At 33.5% G+C, this 21571-nt stretch overlaps 1 protein-coding gene across 5 annotated transcripts in view; it reads right to left on the bottom strand.

Annotated features, from left to right (window-relative positions):
* Positions 1-21571, bottom strand: part of FBXW7 (F-box and WD repeat domain containing 7) — a 229959-nt gene that overhangs the window by 2010 nt on the left and 206378 nt on the right. For all 5 annotated transcript variants that reach the window (XM_055336359.1, XM_055336361.1, XM_055336360.1 and 2 more), the window contains 7 exons: positions 15375-15509; positions 10361-10484; positions 7661-7797; positions 6380-6493; positions 4980-5161; positions 2784-3009; positions 1081-1291 (listed from right to left, as the gene is read on the bottom strand). In XM_055336359.1, coding sequence (XP_055192334.1) covers positions 1081-1291; positions 2784-3009; positions 4980-5161; positions 6380-6493; positions 7661-7797; positions 10361-10484; positions 15375-15509 — 1129 coding nt within the window. The remainder of the gene's footprint in view (positions 1-1080; positions 1292-2783; positions 3010-4979; positions 5162-6379; positions 6494-7660; positions 7798-10360; positions 10485-15374; positions 15510-21571) is intronic.

Raw genomic sequence — 21571 nt, 5'->3', positions numbered from 1 at the left:
TCAATTACTGGTTAGAAATTATGGGTATGGGCAAGTTACATGGTAACTGTAGACTTCTACATTAGAACGTACAATAAATGAAATATTTAAAATGCTGCATATTTAGAAACTGTGAGTATTTTAGGATCAGTAGGGTTGTAGAAAATCTTGTAGCTACTTGTAACTGAAACTTTAACTTTCAAGACTTCTGTCTTCCAGGAAGCTTGGTTAACTACCAGGCACACGTTTTGTTTTCTGGCTGTGTAAATAAGAGCTTTCTTAGTAAATAAGAGCTTTCTTAGTGGTGATGTAGATAGCCAAGCTCCATGTATTCTGCCGACAGATGAACGGGCACATCTACTACCCTTACCACTTTGAACTGACCACTCAAAGGCAAAGGCTGAATGACCACAATTCCAAAATTCTGAGAAACAGACACAACCAGTGAGTAAAAAGCTGCAGTAGAGCCCACCAGATGGCCTCACTGAAAAAAAAAAAACCACTTTTCAGTGCTATGACCAATAAAAAGAAGTTAATCATGACATAAAATGTTAACACTGTTGTGCCTCATTTAATATTAGTGGCTTTCACATGTTTCTTTCTTCATTTTACTAGGTGCTATTATTCCTTCCATCCTACTTAAGCAGATGGTTAAAGGGTCTAAGTTGAGGCCAAAGCAATTTTCTATCAGATTAGAGATGTTTTCTTTTCCCCCTCAGTAAGGTAGCTCTTTAATTTAAAATTGGACTACAAATTCAAAATTCAAAAAAAAAAAATCACTCAAAAACCAAAATGAGTCTGTTGCTTCTATGATACAGCCAAGATCTTTCTTCACATTGTTCTTTAAGGTTAGGTCGAGTTAACTGTACATGCAGGAAGTGATTAAACAATTTTATATTAAAAACACAATTTGAAACAATTTCTCAAGGGTAGCCTAGTTCTGTCAAGTCAGAGTGAAACTGCTCAGAAACTTATCCAAAATAAGCATTTTCATATTGTAGGAGGTTAATTCTTTTTGTGACATAAAAGCTCCATGCTTCTCTTTTGACTAACAATCTCATTTTTAACAAACACAACTAATGCTGAGTAGCCAAGACTTACCTTGCAATGTTTGTAAACACTGTCCTGTTTTGATATCCCAGATTTTAACTGTAGAATCTGCATTCCCAGAGACAAGAATATTGTCTTTGAGTTCCATTCCACTTGTTAACGACTGGTGTCCTGTTAACGTGTGAATGCAATTCCCTGTCTCCACATCCCACACTCGGATTGATGTATCAAGAGATCCACTCACCACGTGGATGCCATCAAACTGCAACAGACACAGCGTATTAGACTACAAATGTGGATATTCTTGAAATTTATTGACTTTAATCCTATGGGGGAGAAAAATAAAGCATGGGAAACAGGTAATGCCAGGAACAAAATGAGGTAACAGGATAAAGTGCAGGTAATCAAGCAAATCTACAGTGTACATTCTTAGAAGCTTCTATTAGAATTGCTTAGTTTTTTAAAAAAGATTTATTTATTTGGGGGGGGGGGGCAGAGGGAAAGGGAGAGAGAGAGAATCCCAAGCAGACTCCTTGCAGAGCACAGAGCCCAAAGCAAGGCTCAATTCCATGACCATGAGATCATGACCCGAGCAGAAATCAAGAGTTGGACACCCAACCTATTTATAAATAAGTTCTGGGAGCCACCCATGTGCTCCCAGAATTGCTATTTTTTTATGGCCAGTAGCTTCAAACTAGATGCAGAAACAATTTTGATAACAAAAGCGATACAGCACCTCTTCTCCAGTTTCCCAGCTATACCAAAAGTAAATAAATATCAATTCCTAGATCTATAATATTGCTACCTCTTTTCTCAATCTAATTGTTTACTTAAATGAGAATATTATATGCATTAAGGTTCTGAACATATCACAAAATATAAAAACAACTTCAGCCAAATTCCCTCTCCTCCAAATATATAACCTTTTCTAAGTTAGCACATATATTTATTACCCATCAATACTTTGTGACATAGACCGTATTCCATGAATTAAGAAACAAATATTCCAAGAATAGAGAACTGTCAGTACTGGGACTATATACTAATCTGCTGATTGGTAATGGGCAGTAACTGGCAAATAAACTATATAAGTAATAGAAAAATTTTCAAGTTGAAAATGCTATCTTTCAGGTTATGAAACAGACCCATTTTCTAAATTTGCTATTAATTTAGCTATTTCAAATATGACAACCCACTCAAGAACATCATGTTCAAATGTAAACAAAAAAAATCAGTTTAGTCAAATTTACTTCCTTATGACTACAAATCAGTAGCTCTTTGATGGTAGAGGAGCCTGATGCAGAAAGGCTCCACTTCCACTTTGAGTGGGAATGGGATCGCAATTACATGGTCCATCAACTTTCAGCTATCAAGGCAAAGGGGCAGCTTTTGGCCAAATTAATCCTCTGCTAAGGAGTTTATTAAAATCCAGGTTATTTTCCTTTGAGACTATCTACCCATTAATTAATAGAGTGAAATGCAGGGCTACAAAGTTTCAGGTTCTAAGACAAATATTTATATTTTAGAGAAAAAAAAAAGATCACAGAAAAGCTGAAACAAGTTATTTAAATAAGTTCAAAATTTACACTTCCTTCATGCCAATTTTAAAGTATATGTAAACAACAGGATAATCTGATTTGTCTTTTTTGGATTGTATTAAATCAGCAATTTGACAGCGATTATCGTTTTAGTCAAAACAATCTCATGATTCATCAGTGAAGCATCTAAGGGATACAAGAGATAGGATCCCTTACCTGTAATGAATAGACTCTATTAGTATGCCCCTGCAACGTGTGTAGACAGGTCTCGGTCTCCGGATCCCACACCTTCACCATAAAATCATATGCTCCACTAACAACCCTCCTGCCATCATACTGAACACAGCGGACTGCTGCTACATGACCCATCAAAACATGTAAACACTGGCCTGTCTCAATATCCCAAACCCTAAGAGTGGCATCTCGAGAACCGCTAACAACTCTGTAGTGGGGAAGACAGAAAAAAAGAAGTATTAGAATGTTTAATAACATGAGAAAATATGATATATAAAGTCAGTGGTTACTGAACTTTTTCCTTTCTTACTTAAGCAGGAATACCTGTTTTCAAAGAAATCCTATGTAAAACCTTGATACACAAACATACAAAAGTCAAGCTACTTTGGTTGGGATGGGAAGCTGGGAAGCCCAGAATTCCACCTGCTTAGTGTGGAATTTATAAGCGGCTGCATAGTGTCTGGGGTTCTGGGGGACGGTTTGAAAACTGCTGTATTGTATTTGAAGCAGAAGCAGCAGCAGCTGCCGCCGGCTCCAATAAATACAAGATCTTGATTTTAGAAATAAAATGCTAACGTGAGCAACATGTATAAAATGTTAATGGCAGAACTCCGGTGGTAGTATTTTGAAAAATTTTATATTTCTTTTTTATTCTTTCTGCCATTTTCCAAAATTTTAATTATGAACATATATTTTCTTTGTGACTAGGGAAAAATTTATTAAATGTTATTCAACAAAGCAAATCTGAATTTGGAATTTAAACAGTTAGAGATAGGTGTGTTACACCATTATAATTCTGGTAAAATTAACCTGTTGTAGCATATTCTCTAACAAAGGCTGCTTATGTTTATAGTTATAGTCAACAGGCTATGCAGGTATTAAGATACACAGATTTTAGAAGATACACCCGGGGAGGCAATAGAAATCCCTTAAAAATCTGGCCCAACATTAATAAAGCTATGCTCTTCTGAAGACCAGAATGATACAAATATTGCAATCACTTCTGGATTACGAAGCAGAGCTGAAAATTCAGGTATCTTCATGTCATTCTTAAGAGATAAAGATAGGCCACAGTTGCCACATTTGGAAGAGTAGAGGAGAGCATTGAGAGATTTAAGTCAGAATATAATGGAAACTGAAATACAGGGTCTCTTAATATCGATACCCCAAATTTTAATAGTAGCACACATTGTTCAAAGTAGATTCAAATTACAAATGAAAAGGTAGCTTTCTTCACATATTACAAATCGAGCATGAAATCTGCTTAAGGTAATGGTTTTCACAAAGTTGATGTTGTGGACAGAATTAAAGGTAAGGAGTGGATGGATTCATGGTAAGGTCTGCCAGTGAGGCCTTTTCTGACAAATGAAGTCAAAATCACATCTGTTTACCAGGGTACTGTGAAGACATGCAGATAGAAGATAGAAAGGACTTTAACAGGAGGGCTTTGTAGGAGGAGATCAAAGCAACGGCAAAGGCACCGAGAGGAAAAAAAGGCAAGCAGTCTGGTTTGGCTGGAACTATTTTGAAAACTGGATTGAGGATTTCTTCCTTGATTCGATAGACAACAGAAGGCTCTCAAAAGGGCAATGATACTATCATAATTAGAAAAGGATTCTCTGTCAGCTGTGTAAAAGGTGAGAAAACCAAGTGTGAAAGCTATGTAACTAGTTCAGGGGACCGGTAATGAGACACTAAACAGAAATCCATGGGCCTCAGCTTTTGTCTAGACAGAAGGGGATATGATGGAGTGGGGGTAGGGCATGTGGGTAATTAAAAAGGCCCAGAAGTTTGAAGCCTAAGTAACTGAATTTTTCCCACTAGTAGAGATGTAAATGCAAAGCAAGAGAGAGAGAGAGGTTTTTTTGAAGATGATGAGTCATCAGATGCAGAATAATAAAGTGCCACCCAAGATTAGAGAATAGAATTTCAAGGAGGAAGCCAACAAAACCATTAAATGAAGAAGGAAATTTAAAGACAATCCTTCAATTTTAAGCCAATATACTACTGCTTTGCTAGTATAGAAATATCTGAAGTCTAATAATTAAAGCCTAATTTAAGAGCATATTACCACTATCTCTCTAATAAACAGAATTATACAACTGAACTCTACACAAAAGCCCTCAAATCACAAATAACAGAGGAAGAATTCCCAACCATTACAGGATTTTCCCTTACCTTTTTTCATGGAGATGCATACAGCGGACAGTGGAAGTATGCCCATATAAGGTATGTATACATTCCCCAGTCTCTGCATTCCACACTTTTAGAGTCCGATCTGTAGATCCACTAATGATGATATTGTCTCTCATCTGTGATGACCATACTCCACCTGTGTGTCCCACTAATGTTCTCAGACACTGGAAAAACACTTAAGATGATTACTTTTGGTAGAAAGAAAAACGATTTACATGACATTTCAGTAGATTATTAAAATCTGAGGTAAAGTTATTTATAAAATTGGATTGTTTCGCAAATCAGAAAATAACTTTTTATACCAATATGCCATGATACCATCACCATTTATTCTTTTTATTCAGTAGCATTACATATTAAACATACATACACTACTGAGGATCAAGTAGATAGAAAGTAAAACACTTATTAAAATATGACAGCTCCAGCCTGGTCTCTTTGATAAAATAATGCTAAAATTGCAACTTGGATTCTTCCATAGGAATGGATTCAATGAAAGAATGCCAACCATGTTAGGTGTGGCTACATACCACATTTCATCTGAATCTGCCCCAAGGCAGTAGTTAGGAGCCAGGCAAGGTACTTCTAGACAAGTAAAGACAGATATTAAAACTCTGAAATAAATCCAAAACTAATAATTATACTATGGAAATATGAAGCTGCTTTAAAAAATTTTTACATCTGACTTGGAATACTTAGAAGATTCTTGCCAAGAATCAACATGCTGTAAGACATTTTAAAAGACAGGGTTTTTTCCCCCTCACATTTTCCTCTATTTTTTTTTAGCTGATCAATTACTTAGTTTATGAAAACATTCTCCAGTGGACAGATAAAAATAAGTATTCACCATAGAACCATGAAAGCAAAATACTGTATGCAGTGAAATTGATTCCTTGGACTGCTTTTTACTTCAAACTCCTATTTAAATACTGTGTCTGCTTTACTTTCATCTCACAGGGCTTGAAATAAGTCTAAATTAACATGATTTGTTTAACTTCTAAACTATAGGTAAGTTATCAACAGAGCAGTTTACAAAGAAAAATAAGTATCCCTCCATCACAGTTCTGAAAAATATTAAAAAGCACAATATAACTGTGATGGTTAATAAAGGTGGGAAAAAAGTAAGCCAAGAAAAAGATGAAGCATATTTGTTAAAATCATATAATAGCTAAGTCACAAAGATAGACAAATTATTTACAAGAAGAAATTGATGACATCCCCAACCTGAGAAACATTATCTTTGTGCCAAGGGAAAAACTAAATTAGAAGCTCTGATACTTGTTAACAAAATACGCTGCAGTCAAAAATGAACCCATGGTTTCCCTGGTTGATCCATGCAAAAACATAAACAAAATGGGAAGTATAGAAAGAAGTATGCTTACTTTGCCTGTGACTGCTGACCAAACTTTTAAAGTGTTGTCATCAGAACCACTAACTATTCGGTTACCACAAAACTGTAAGCATGTGATCACATGATCATCATGTCCTTTCAAAACCTACAAGATAAATGTACAGATTAGAAATATGTTATTAAATTATGTTTCTTAAAATACTGGTAAAAAAAAAAAGTAAAGCCACAAATAGGAGCAGCAATCTAAAGTCTATTTTTAAAATTACAATTATATAAAATACAAAGTACCATCCTTCCTGAATGCTGGATCAACTATTAAGGATTTTATTTTTCCATATTCTATGACTTATATGTGAGATATCAACTATTAACATTGAGTGAATCAAGACTTTTATGAGTCAAGACCTCATAAAGACGGTTCAAACACAAATGTATTTTATAATTATCTATTTGTTCAAACCAAAAAAATATACATCTATGTTCTGCAATTTTTACACACAAAGACAAAAACACCTACAAACTCGAAAGATGAGTAATAAAAATTATCAACTTCTTCAACGTAAAACAAAAAAAGCCTGGGAGTACCCGGATGGCTCAGTCGGTTAGGTGTCTCTTGACTCAGGTCATAATCTCAGGGTCATGAGACTGAGCTTTGAGCAGAGCTTCTCATTGGGTGTGGAATGTGCTTGAGATTCTATCTCCCTCTACCCCTTCTTCCCAACTCCCACTCATTTGTGCTCGCTCACTCTCCCAAAAAAAAAAAAAAAAAAAAAAAAAAGCCTGTTATAATGTTTACAGATTAATATAACAGTATCTCCCCTAATTGCTTTCTTCCAGTTGTATAAATATATCTAAGAATTTCAAGCATTTTGCCACTATTTACATACTTACAGTAAGACAAAAAAAATCGGTATTATGATTAAGTTTATAAAAATAAACCTCAAAAGGGACATCAAAACACAAAACATGGGCACTCCTCAAAATATCATGTTCTAACTACCTAGTCAGAGAGCAAGCAAATTCTTAGGTAAAATGTGTATGACACAAAATTCAACAAGATATTCAGAAATTTTCATTTACCTAAGATAGAATGACATGCAATTCAACTCCTCTTTTATTCAAGTACAATCAGTTGTCTGACTGGAGAAATTAGCAATAGGGGAATACTGTCCGTTACATTTTCAGTTATTTCAAAATATACTGTTTTCGTTCTACAGGAGATAGGGTCAAGTTATACTTCTGGCCAAGAAGAACATACTAGGTAGCAATACTGATTAATGGTTTCTGTTACACTGTGCAAGAGTTCAGTTACCTTAGGAGATTTGAGTTCTCCTCGCCTCCAGTTAGTATCAATTCTATGCTGTCTGATGTATGCACTTTTCCATGGACTGTGTATGAAACCTGGTTTTATTACTTTTCTTCTCTTGATGTGCAATGGTTCATCAATACCTGAAATTTTAAAGAGTCACCAATAGTAAAAATTACACATTTTATAATATATCTCATTTTCCCCTATGCTCAAAACCACTGAAATACAGGACATTGTCCAATTTCTAATAGTTATTATAAAACAATAATGTAAAGTCTGCATTTTCTATGGCATGTTTTCATATTGACTTTTTAATTTCTTTCTCTAAATAATTCTGTGAAATGTTGGTGAGGATGTGCAGAAATTTGAGCCCTTATGCAATGCTTGTAGGAATATAAAACGGTATAGCTGCTATGGAAAGCAGTATGGTGGTTCATCAAAAAAAATTAAATATAGAATTACCATATGATCCAGCAATTCCAATTCTGGATACACATCCAAAAGAATTAAAAGCAGAAACTTGAACAGATATCTGTACACTCATGTTCAGAGCTGCATCATTCATAATAGCTGAAAGGTGGAAGCAACCCAAGTGTCCATCGATGGATGAATGAATAAACAAAATGTGGTGTGTATATATATACAATGGAATATTTATTCAGACTGAGAAAGGAAGGGAATTCTGACACATGCCACCACATGGATAAACCTTGAAGACAGTATGCAAAATGAAATAAGCCAGTCACAAAAAGACAAATACCATATGATTCCACTTATATGAGGCACCCAAAGTAGTCAAACAGAAATAGAATGGTGGTTGCCAAGGGCTGCAGGAAGAGGAATAGGGAGTTACTGTTAAATGGGTATGGACTTTCAGCCAAGAAAGATAAAAAAAGTTCTGGAGACGGACTGTATAATAACATGCCTGTACTTAATGCCACTGAACTGTACACTTAAAAATGGTTAGAATGATAAATTCTCAGGTATATGTTACCACGATTTTTTTTAAAAGTCATTAAAATAATGATTCTATAAGAGAAGGTAAGGCAAGGACTGTTAATCCCACTTTATATAATATAGACACTTGAGAGGGTTTCACTAATTAGTCTGAGCAATAGACAGGCAGAGGCAGGATTAGAAACCAAGTACCTTGGGTCTATACTTTTCACTCAACTGTAACCCCCTTGAAGGGTAGGATAACGTATAGAATATCTGTCTCATGCTCTCTGATTGTTTCTTAAAATTTTTGCTTATCTGAGACAAATCATATTTTTATATTTTTTCAAAAATATAATTTTTATATATGCCTGCTAGAAAAATAAGTATTTTCTTTAATTATTATGGATGATACCTTCTCCTCTACTAAGAAAGCAGTTTTTTTTTCTTTTTTAGTTTTCAAGAACCTAAGTTCCAAGATGAGAAGAAAATGGAAGTTCACTACTATATCCCCAGCGTTTAAGAATGTCTAGCCCATAGGAGGTGTTCAATAAATATTTGTGGAAGAAAAGAATAGAATATGGAATATGAATATTTGAGTACTGTTAATATAATTTTGGGTTTCTCTTATTTAACTAATTTATTTAATAAGTGAGTGACTGAGTATTTGTTAGTGTGAATTCCAGCCAGTGAGTTTCTTTTTTTTTAAACTCTTATTTTTTTTTAAAGATCTTATTTATTTATTCATGAGACACACACACACACACAGAGAGAGAGAGAGAGAGAGAGAGAGAGAGATTGAGAGAGGCAGAGACACAGGCAGAGGGAGAAGCAGGCTCCAAGCAGGGAGCCTGACTTGGGACTTGATCCCAGGTCTCCAGGATCACACCCTGGGCCAAAGGTGGCGCTAAACTGCTGAGCCACCTGGGCTGCCCAATGAGTTTCTCTCTAAAGGACAGTGAAAATTATAACCTTATCTCTAATTGTATTAGAGAGGCAGGACACGTTTCTTTTCCATGAAATCGGTGGTAGAAATTCATCTTTATCTTATTTTAAGTAAAAATTCATATTTAGGTTTTTGGTTTGTCTTTTTTTTTTTTAACTGGGGTATAACTGACATACAATATTAATATCAGGTGTACAGCATAGTGATTCAATATTTATATACGTTGCAAAATGGTCATCACAATAAATCTAGTTATCCTGTCAGTTTACAAAGTTACTAAAATATTATTGACTATATTCCCCATGCTTACATTATCTCCTTATTTCATAATTCGAAGTTTGTAGTTCTTAATCCCCTTTACCCATTTTGTGCCTCTCCAAGCCCCCTCCCTTCTGGCCATCACCAATCTGCTCTCTGTAGCTATAGGTCTGTGTTTTGTTTTGTTTATTTTGTTTTTTAGGATCCCTTAAAATCATCCTCATCTTGATATTTTCATTGTTTACGAAGTGTACTAGAGACTGGGAAGCAAATCCGATATATTTGCCATTAGTTATTAGGGCTCATTAAATGGGTTAGCTCCAAGATCTGGCTCATTTGAATGTGTGGAATAACCTGTGGATTTTATATAAGTAGGTGAATGCAAATGAAGACTCATTCTTGATTCTTTGATAGACTGCCAAAGTTCCCCTTTTTCAATTATTCACTACTTTGTTCTATGTGGATATAAAACTTCTAATTTTTACTTTTTTCTATTTTTGTTTTCAGAATCATTTTGCTTTTTCAAAGTATAAAAATTTTCTCTTTGTGATTTTGAACCTTACCCTCTTCTTTGCATTTCTCTCTCCAGAGAAGGTTGTCTTCAGCCAAAATTCTCCAGTAGCGACACGTCTGAGCCGCTTGTAGCAGGTCTTTGGGTTCCAGGAATGAAAGCACATAAAGTGCCAGCTATGAAAAGGAAAAAAGCATAGTATACTCATATTTTAAATATATATTTATTTAACATATAAATAATAAATAATATAAATATTTAACTTATACATAATTATTTTCTATAGAATGAAGTACTTCTAGGTAAATGTAACATAATTGTACATTCTAATTTTTAAAATTATAAAAGGCAGTACTTTCTAATAGTCAATCTTAAATATATGCCAGACTTAAAAAGCTTACTCTATTGGTTTTTATGAACTTCACTCTACCAACCTCACCTCTTCAAGGAATTAAGCCTCTCTGCCTCTGCTCTGTGAGCCTCAAGAACTCCATCGCTCATGTATATAGGTATACTTTATTAGTTGTTTATTTAGATTTTATACTTTTCTCTCCCCACTACCATGTAAATTCACTGAAGACAAGACTTAAAATTAAGAACTGAGATTTTTAGATATTTTGTGTAGTTTGATTTTAGATCACTTCTGATAGATATAATTGTTATCACATCAAAGTGTTATCACAATGATAAAGTTCTCAAATATTTATACCTTTTACTGTAAATGACAAGAAGGGACAATTACTAAACTGCTCCACAGACATATAAAAGTAATTAGGTTCTAATTACTTAACATTCCTTATGAGGATTTTCTTAACAGGCCAGATAGGTTTGTATGTTTAAACTAGCTCTTTGGTATATCACTGATTTTTAAAATTTTGTTTCCAAGATTTACATACCATCAGTATTTTTTTTCTAGCATGTATAATCAATTCAAGTAAATAAGGGAAGAGGAAAGAAGAAAGAAGAGAATGGTAGCTCCTGAAAAGGCTTATCTAGTTAAGCCTCATTAATCATATAAAAATTTAAATTATGATATTAGAATCAAAATGATCTAAATGCAGCAATAAAGTTTATTCTCCACAAAAATTAAATTACAGAATTAAAACAAACATTCAAAGGACCAAAGGCCATACAGGCAGTAAAAGCACAATCTGAATTATTTTCTGATGCTAAACAGTAATTATATGATGTAAGTTACGTTTACCCAAGAACTTTGTATATAGAGAGTTCATCATTAATCACATATTTATTGAGTACATTTTATATAGAAAGTACTCCAACCAGTCCGTATTCAATTTAATACTATTACTACTAACTGACAGTGAAAACCGTTTTGTGGAATAATTATTTTGGTCTACCAGAGAAGCCCATTCAGTATCATATTTAGAAACTGCATCGTTTTAAATAAAAAGGCATAACCAGATTCAACAATCTAGGTATATATGTATATATCCATATACATATATAAATAAACACATATATATCTCAACATTGTAATTTTTTAATGGATACTCTATAAGTCACTTAATTTTGAAATTATCAATCAATCAAAACCTGGGCAAGTTTGTTAAGTGTCAGTATAAACAGTGATGTGTTAACACCATATTCTTCTATGTGAAATTGATATTTAACACAGAAATTATCAGGCACAAAGTTATATTTGTGGAAAAGAGATGCTATTTAGTGCCCAAGATATTTAATATAGTAGCATGAAAAAGTCTATTCTTTGCTTTAGTTATCCAGCTGCTTTAGTTATCCAGCTGAGTTAGAAATCAAGTAATTCACAAAATCCAGAGCACCTTCGATTTCAAAGGTATATCCCAAATCATCAACTATAATTTCTTTCATTACTGGTGATTTTGAGATCACCTAGTCCAATGTTTGTGTGCATTAAAGAGTAAAGAAGGGCAGCCCGGGTGGCTCAGTGGTTTAGCGCTGCCTTCAGCCCAGGGCCTGATCCTGGAGACCAGGGATCGAGTCCCATTTTGGGCTCCCTGCATGGAGCCTGCTTCTCCCTCTACCTGTGTCTCTGCCTCTCTCTCTCTCTGTCTCTCTCTCTCTCTCTGTTTCTCATGAATAAATAAAATCTTTGAAAAAAAATAAAAATAAAGAGTAAAGAAACACTTACGTGCTAAAGAACGTTGAAGTGCTAACTCCACAGGTAACTGGCACACTTTCCTTTAAAATAGCAAAGACCCTAACTCCACCATGAACTTCAACTTACTCTATTTAAATCCAATCAGTTCTATTCAAAACATTTAAGTATTTCAGAAAATACAACAGCAAAATAAAAAATATAAATAAGAAAATCAGAACCAGTAAAAATATAAATCAAAAGAAGGTTTAAACCAGGGGAAAGTAGAATACAAATATACTGGCAACAGTATATCTTACATGTTTTTTTTAATTAAACTGCCAAGTAAAAAGGGAACGGCAATTAGTCACACAATTCTTAGTGTTTATTATGGGGGAAGTATACCAGTTCCTCAAAGGAAGCAAGGTTTTGTCTCGTGGGGTTCCTTATAGGGGACAGAGAATGGTCACTATCCTGACTACATCTCTATAACACAAAAGCAAGGGCTTATAGGTTTCTTGTAGCCGAGTAAAATGGTCTGGCTAATGCAATTTTCTGTTCATTTGTCTTAAAGGTAAAATCTAGATTAGTAATTCCTCCTAAAGACTTCCACTAAACAGAAGGTCTTAAATTGAAAATCTATTTCATATTTCTATTTCATACCTTTTCCTTGACCAAACTTGAAATTTCAGTGACAGTTGCTATTTTTTGTTTTTCTCTATAACCTACATAAGAGACCACCATGTTATACTTGAGAGGTAGCTAATGCTTTCCCAGAATTATGCTGTATTTCCATGGATTAAACTAGTGAAAGAGGGAGGGAAAAAAAAGAATAAAGAAAATGTTGGTTGATCCTATGTTAAGAATTCTAGATTTTGTTCTAGGTCATTTACTCTATCACTATGCTTTTCTTGGTATTTACTTATACAATAAGGATAATGCTGTTTATCATAAGCCTCCTGTGTGAGACTAGTGAGATTTTTATCAAGGTTTTGAGGTTAATACATGTTGGTAAAGAGATGTGAGATCTCTTGAAAGAAATGATAAGAAATTTATTATAAGTCCATTTCCTGACATGAAGGTAATGGTGTTTTAAATAATAGTACTTAGTCTCTGATAAGATAATAGTTTCCTTAAGGATTTAGATCTATACCATTATTTCTCCACATATAAAATAAAGAATTTTTTCAAAATAGGAAATGTATCCTAGTAGTTGAAAAAAAGGGAATACACAGATGATCTACTGACCTAGGTAGGGCTCACTCTCAATCTCTTGTCTAGCCTCCCTTCTTTTCCCTCAGGGAATCTCTAAAAGAACAGTTAATCCAAGAAAATCTTTATTGCATTTATACCAGCTGTTGGTAATTTGTGCTTAATTCTTAGACTCTTGAAAATATTTCATATTCTTCTGACTTTAAATCACATTTTTGTATGTTCAAAGATTACTATGGAAATACAAATAAAGTAAAACAAAACAAGAAATTCACCATTCTTAGGGATGAGGGGACAAATGAGACTAAGAGAAAAGTCTACATTTTAATAAAAATACTACCTTCTAAAATAAGGAGGATAGCCAAGGAAACCATGAAGAATATATTAGAGGTGACTACTTTCAGTCAAGTACTTATAAAAGTGCTACCTATTATGAATGCCCTTCTGGAAGCAAAGAGAGCTTATGTCATTTCATAAGCCAATTCTATTCAAAGCGTTCAGTTTTAGCATGCACCAGGAAGAATAAAAAAAATTTTTCTGGGACAATGCAATATTTTTTTAAACCATTTAAAAAAATCATTCCAAAGCAGAAACATTTCAGTTTGCTTTTTCTTGAAGTAATGAAACATGATTCCAAAGCAAACATTTCAGTTTGCTTTTTCTTATTTTCATACATTAAATATGATAAAACTATTCTATTCATATCCAACATGAAATTATTATTGAGACTATGTTTAAATGCCCTTAGGATATTTAGAATAAGTATCTAAAAAAACCCGACTCCTTTTCTCTTCATATTTGAAGTTTTAAGATCATTTGCAGTGGCATATTATTGTTTTATATATCATCTTCTTAGGTGACATATAATTAGTGGGAAATATATAATTTGTGAAAATATAAACCATGGTGATGCTGATTATTTAATCATTTATTACTTGTTTGCTGACAGAAATGAAACTGTGAAGCCTATAATATCAATAAAAGAACTACATCTAAGCTATGCCTCATTTATACTGCCAAAAATGGCCATATGATCATAATCAATCTATGATAAAAAATAATGTCAGTTCACAGAAAGATATAAAAACAAATGGGCATAAGTAATTCCAAAAGAAATGCTATAAGGATGTAATCAGTGCAGGAAATCTGTGATTGTGTGTGTGTGTGTGTATGTGAGAGAGAGAAAGAGAGAGAGAGAGAGAGAGAGAGAGAGAGAGAGAGAGAGAGATGGGGGCAAAAAGGAGGAGGATTAGCAGAAAAAGATATACATGTGAAATTCCATATATTTCAAAACACACAATGTAAGTCAACAGAGAACTACAATTCATAGAATCACAAAACCTATTAGGGACTTTTAGGGACTTTGGATAAACAAACACAAAATAAGAAAAAAGTTGCTGTTTTAATAAAATTAGAATTTCTAAAAAATCTCCTACTATATATAATAAATGTACCACAACTAAAGGTTGGACTTCAAATAACCTGGGAAAAAACTGCGATAAAGAAATAATCAAATTAATGGAACTCAGTAGCTTACTCTCATATATGACTTATTGCAGAGGTGGAAACAAGTCATTTAATCAGTCCATAAATATACTTTAATCTAAAAATGATATTAAGTCATGGCAGCTTATCATTTACAGCTCTCTTTAACACTAATTAAGAGTGTTAAAGTAACAATACTGAATACCATAATTAGCATGACCATGTTTGAAGGTGGTTGCTGTTGAGTTATATTTTCATATAGCACCTGATGAAAAATATAATTGATAATCCTTACCTCTTTAGGGAGCAGGGAAATGAAGTCTCGTTGAAACTGGGGTTCTATCACTTGCATCATATGTTTTACTTGGGTTGGTTCACAACTATCAATAAGCTCATCTAAAGCAAGCAATTTCTCTGGTCCACTCCAGCTCTATGAAAAAGGAAGTAGAAATTTTTATTATTTTAACAGATGCTCAAATTACAAACTCATAAAGGAAAAACCACATTTATATATAAAAGTGGCTGATTATAGTGAAGTTTTCCCCAGAATACTGAAGTGATAATCAATTAGTCTCATCAAATTTACTAGCTACCTTTATTTTGTAAAATTACAAAAGCCATGGTTTTGACAAATATTTTTGCACTACATTATTATAAATGTTATATGTTCATCTACCATCAAGACACTGGTTGAGAAATAAAGTTTTATTTGGAAATATCAACTCGGGCTATTGAGTAAATAGGATATTTTGAAAGATGATTTTCCTTTCTCTATATTCTTTCTAGTGGGTACCATAAAATATGATGGTGTCAATAAGGCACTCATCTGAGGGTTAGGATACTGGCAGCATAATTTAGAGAAAAATTAATAACTGGATATACTGCACATCTGACAAGTGTCTTCCACAAAATAAAAGATCTTTGACTTACCATGTGAAAATAATTTCAGGTAAAAACCAGCAAAAGTATAAAACAGTAACTGACTTAGTAATAAAATTAGAGAATAAACAAAAGGGTCAGAAACCAAGTATTACATTATGGAAAAACAAAAACACATCATAATTTTTAAAAATATGAGTTACTTTAAACTAGACTAGGGGATTATTTATTTATTTATTTATGCCAGTGAGGAACATCTGCACAAAAGAGCCATGACTCTTAAAAGGAAAAATTTAAAAACCATGTGAATAATTTAAAATGTTAGAATTAAAAAAAAATGTTAGAATTTCCCCTCATGATAATCACGTAAAACATTTAAGTAACCTTGTGATATTTAATTAAGAGAAAGAACATCCTTGAGCAGGCTGATTTAAGTACCTCTGTGAATTATTATGTCCATTTTGGAAGTGGGTGAAGAGAGAACAGTAGGTGGGGTTTAGAGCTAGAAAGATCTGGATTTTGACTTTTCATTTCTTGCTTAAACTGGGAATCTGGATTTTATAACATGTGAAATAGATAATAACTGCAAACTGAGAGATACCGAGGATCCAGGAAGCCTTATTTAGAATATTTTTTAAAAATACTTTAAAAAATCTGTATCCCTTTAGAATCTATACTGAATTTCATTTCTTCTTTTCTATCATAAAGAATACTATCATGTTAATACTATCAAACAGTTCAGTTGTACTCCTCCCATCGTACTTATCACAAACATCATTTTATTTAACCATGAAAACTCTGAGAAACATTCCCATTTTATCACCAAATATGAGGAAACACAGGCTCTAACAAATCCCTTTTTTCTTTTATTTCTATATATATGCATACCCAGAACATTCTTCTGGAATACTCATCATGTATCCTTTTTAGTTAGAGGATTGATACATAAAAATAAAAAATACACATATACATGTATCTGCATACACATGACCAATTAAAACTACTTCATTTGAAGGTAGATTGTTTTGTTCATTTTCCTTATATAGCTTCAAATCCTGGTTCAAAACTTACTTCTTTGAAAAAACTTACACTGATCAATCTCCACTCATCTCTGATCATTTAGTATCAATACTATAAACTCTGATTTATTGATTTACATTCCTCACAGGACTGAAGGTGGGTTTTCATAACATGTTATTCTTCTGCATCTACATCATAAGGATTCATGGACACTATTCTAAGGACATGCCAGTTTGGGTGATGGACAACATACACTGACTAGATTAAAATGCAGCTTTAATTAAGTAACTTGATAGCATAATAATTTTAATGCAAACTTCTTAAACCCCTGTGCATATGTGAATGAATGGCTGTCTTAGAAATAGTTTTTGGAAGTGCTTATGGTTCAATTTTGATATAAAAATAAAGATATCCTATATAATCTTCTACAGTGAAAAGAGTGAAATACCTTTCAACATATTACTCCTCTATATACTTTACATAAGTTAATAACATCAATAGCTACTATGAATATTTCTGTTTTAAGGTAATATACATGTTTGACGTTTTCTTTTTTTTTTCAGTTAATGTATTGTCATTGTTTTCTTAAGAAAGAAAGGAAGAGAAAAACATTATCAATACATGATACAGAACTGCTAACGGATGGCAAATGTCTATTTTCAAAGATTTTAGGGATGGGGTATAGAATGAAACAAGCCAGATCAGAAGACAAAAACTAATTCAGATCTTAAACATTAAAATCTTAAACATTAAAAACTGTGTCAAAATTTCTACATATTTAAGGCAAAGTCCATGACAAAAATTATGCCTGCATAGCAAAATATTTCTAAACAATGTTTTTGCTTTAAACACTATTTGATTTAACAAGTCAGATAAAAAGTATACCTTGATTTAAATTATACATACATTCAGCAGATGGCACTTTGTGACATTTTATTGAAAAGTATCACCACTGACAAGCATTAGCAACATAGGCTATAAACTAGATAGTAAATGAGGCTGTTTCCACAACCACACATATTCAATAGTCTAATAATTACTTAAAGTCACATCTGCCAGATGGTTCCAACAAAGGTATGAACCATATAGACACTTTCCTCTCTCAAAGCCGGATTTCTTCCCTGAAATCCAGACCACTATATAAAATTGCTTACTCAGTATGTATTCTTAGATATGTAACAGAAACTTAACATGTCCATGATCTTTCTCTTCTGATATGCACATCCACAATCTTCCCTATTTCAGTAAAATGTAATTCTATTAGTTGCTCAGGCCAAAAACTCTGGAGTCATCCCTGACTCTCCCATTCTTACCACCATCAGATGGTTCTGATCCATCAAGAAATTTTAAGGTCTTAAACTTCAAAATATATCCAGAATCTGACCATTAACTACATTCATTGGTCTAGCTACTATCATCTCTCACCTTATTATTCCTATAACCTCTTACCCAGTCTCTCAACTTCCCATCTCTACCCTCCTCGTTCTATTCTCCACAAAAGTCAGTGATACTTACTCTTCTGCTTAAAATTCTCTAGTAGCTTCCCACTTCAAAGCAAAAAACTGAAGTCTTTAGGTTGGCCTACAAGGTTCTAATTTCTTACTCTTTTCCCTCTTGTTTACTCGCTTTAGCCATAAACACACCAACCATGATCTGCTTCAGAGCCTTTCCACTTGCTGTTCCTGGAACAGTCTTGCCTTGATAGCCACATGGCTTGCTTCCTTCTGAGATCTACCTACTCTGGGCAACCTGTCTAAAATTGCAAACCATTTCCAAACCCCCTAACCCCCATTCCTTCCCTCTCCTGACTATAGTCTAAGTTTTGTGAGAAAGGGTTTTTTGGTCTGTTTTGTTCACTACTGTATCCCAAATCCAAAGTAGAACCTAGCACCTGACAGGTGCTCAGTAACTATTTATTGAATAAATAAATGAACCCCCAAAGAGTCAGGAAGTACCACACCACCACCATCTCAAAATTCTCTCCAGAGTATTTCTAGTAGATACTTATATTTGACATTATTATTAGAACTTAACTTGTTTAGTCTGGTTCCAAGATTGGTTCCAAATTTTGTATAGATACATGATTTACCAGTAAGGGAAGTATGTGTTAACTTGAAGACCTAGCAGTTAATGAGTATATTAAAACAAAATAACAACAACCCACACCAAACTTTAATGAGGAATAGTGGAAAGAGCACTGAATTGGAGATCAAAAAACCCAACCCTTGGATAAGATACTTCCACTAATTAGATTACAGTTTAACCTCTGCAGGCCTTCGTTTCTGTATCTGCACAAGTGATAGGTAATTCTGATAATTATTTTATTTCTGTCCTGAAAAATATTTGTCCCAGATAAAAGCATCTTCCTTTGGTCTTTTATGGTAAAGTTATGTGAAAACATATTTAAGGGGACAGGAAAAACATTCCAAATTTGGAGAGGATCAAGAGAAACAAAACTTACTTTGTGGATAAAATTGCAAATGCAAACTTGAAAATTCCCCATGGAAGTGGTATTTTATTTCAGATAATTAGAGAATGCAGGTAGGAGAGAATATAAGGAACACTGAATCGTAATCAGGAGCTTGGGTTTCACCAGTAAATTCACCACGGAACTATGAAAGTCCCCTAATTAATCTGTCTCAGAGACCCCATCTGTATAATGAGGGGCTTGGTCCAGACCAGTGTTTATCCAAATGCTGGTTGAAGAGTGTAAGAATCAGTCCTAAAACTCACAATCAAAGAATCTGATGCAGTGGTCAAGGTAGAGCTGAGGACACTTTATGTTTTAAATAAACAACTCAAAAATAAATGAATGAATGAATAAACAAACAAACAAACAAACAACTCATCCAGTATTGATGCAAGTGACTCACACACCAGTGGTGGTTACTAGTCTGGATGACATCTATATAGCCCATTCAGACAAACATTTTATGACTTTGGGCAGTACTGTGCCTGAATTTCATGTGGTCAAGAACTCACTTCTTAACACTTTTTTAAACTCTTCCTCACATAGAGTTTCTTGATCATATTGACTCAAATACAATTGCAAAGTAATTCTGAATTCATTTTCTTTTGGCATTATCAATATTTTGTTGACTAGCAAATAAAAAGACCTAAATAAAATAAGTTAGAGAACATGTACAATTTCTAAGTGTTAACATGGAACTTAATTAAATCCTTCAAAAGAGTTTTATTCCACTTTTAATTTCAAAACACAGAAGTATTTTCTACATTATTTAAAAATATTTTGAAGGCATTTTCAAAGTACATTCACGGTTTTAGTGCAATGCAAATTTGTTTTGATTAAAATAATGCTAATACAGTTAGTTTAGTAACATTTGTATGAAGCTGTTTTTAATAGTCCTTTTTTAGAACTGAGAAAACTAAGGCTCCTAAAGGTTACCTCTTGACCAAAAGAGGAAATTAACGTTTACTGAGTCTCCACTATATTTCCAAATACAGCTTTAAGCACATTTACATGTTGTCTTCTATCTGACAACTTTTTAGTGTTAAATCTGTTTTATAAAGAATGAAAATAAGGCAAGAGTGGTTACATGATACCAACAAAATTCCCTAGTATTAGGAGGTAAAGCCAAAATACATACTAAGATCTTTTTCTTCTAAATTGTATGTGCTTCTCATTGTATCAGGGTACTTCTTTATGTAAATTTCAACATAAGATGTTACTGTTATTGGTGCCTTTTCTTGCTATAAAATTTTCAAGTAAAAAAACCTATGTGTTAACACCCAAATGCACAAATATACAAAATGACCAATCTCTGCCCCCAAATAAACAGGATGAAGCATCAGTCTGGTTGCCAAAAAGAGCAGAATCAATGACTACTAAAAAATTTAAACAGTACAAAATTTCTGGTTTTTTTTTTTGTTATGTTTTGAATTTCTACTTCTATTTTGCAGTGGTGTTTTGTTTCAATTTCCCTCTATCCAAAATGGTGTATCATTTGTTCTCATTCAATTTATAAATGGAGTACAGGGTACTTTGTTAGAATAGATGGAGCTGGACCAAAACAATGCTGTATCACTGCCTTAGGAGCAATAGCAGAACAGTAAGGGGAAAAGCTCTCCCATTTTGCTTGTTATGCAACGGAAAAGTCCTCATTAAATACCCCCACAGCACATCTGTAGAAATCATGCCAGCTTAATTATCCTTCAACTATATAGTACATAGGTCAACTCATGACTCCCCCCATTTTACTATGAAATTATATCTCTCTACATGTTAGGCATGAAAGCATTGTAAACTTTTAGGCAAGTGATTCATCTCTAGTTCCTTTGGCGCCAGCCCTGAAAAGAAAGGGCAATGTCCAACAATGAGGCCTTGGGTGTGTCAGAAATGGATATGGTACTCAAAGGATTAAGGTCCTGATATACCTGTCTAGTTGGCCTTTTGTTGCTAGTAGATTTCTTTGCTGCAGAATATTTATCTGAAAAAATACATATAGTACTACATACCTTTGGGGTAATTCTACCTGTTATTCCTATTAGCTAAGAACAAGTGTTCTTCACTGCATCTACTTCTCATATGAAAAGTGATCAAATGGAGTTTTTTGTTTGTTTTTACAGAAAAAA

Source organism: Nyctereutes procyonoides, unplaced genomic scaffold, assembly GCF_905146905.1.
Source record: "Nyctereutes procyonoides isolate TBG_1078 unplaced genomic scaffold, NYPRO_anot_genome, whole genome shotgun sequence".
Lineage (NCBI taxonomy): Eukaryota > Metazoa > Chordata > Mammalia > Carnivora > Canidae > Nyctereutes > Nyctereutes procyonoides.
Note: the sequence above shows the minus strand (reverse complement) of the source record. Positions and strands in the feature narration are given on the sequence as shown.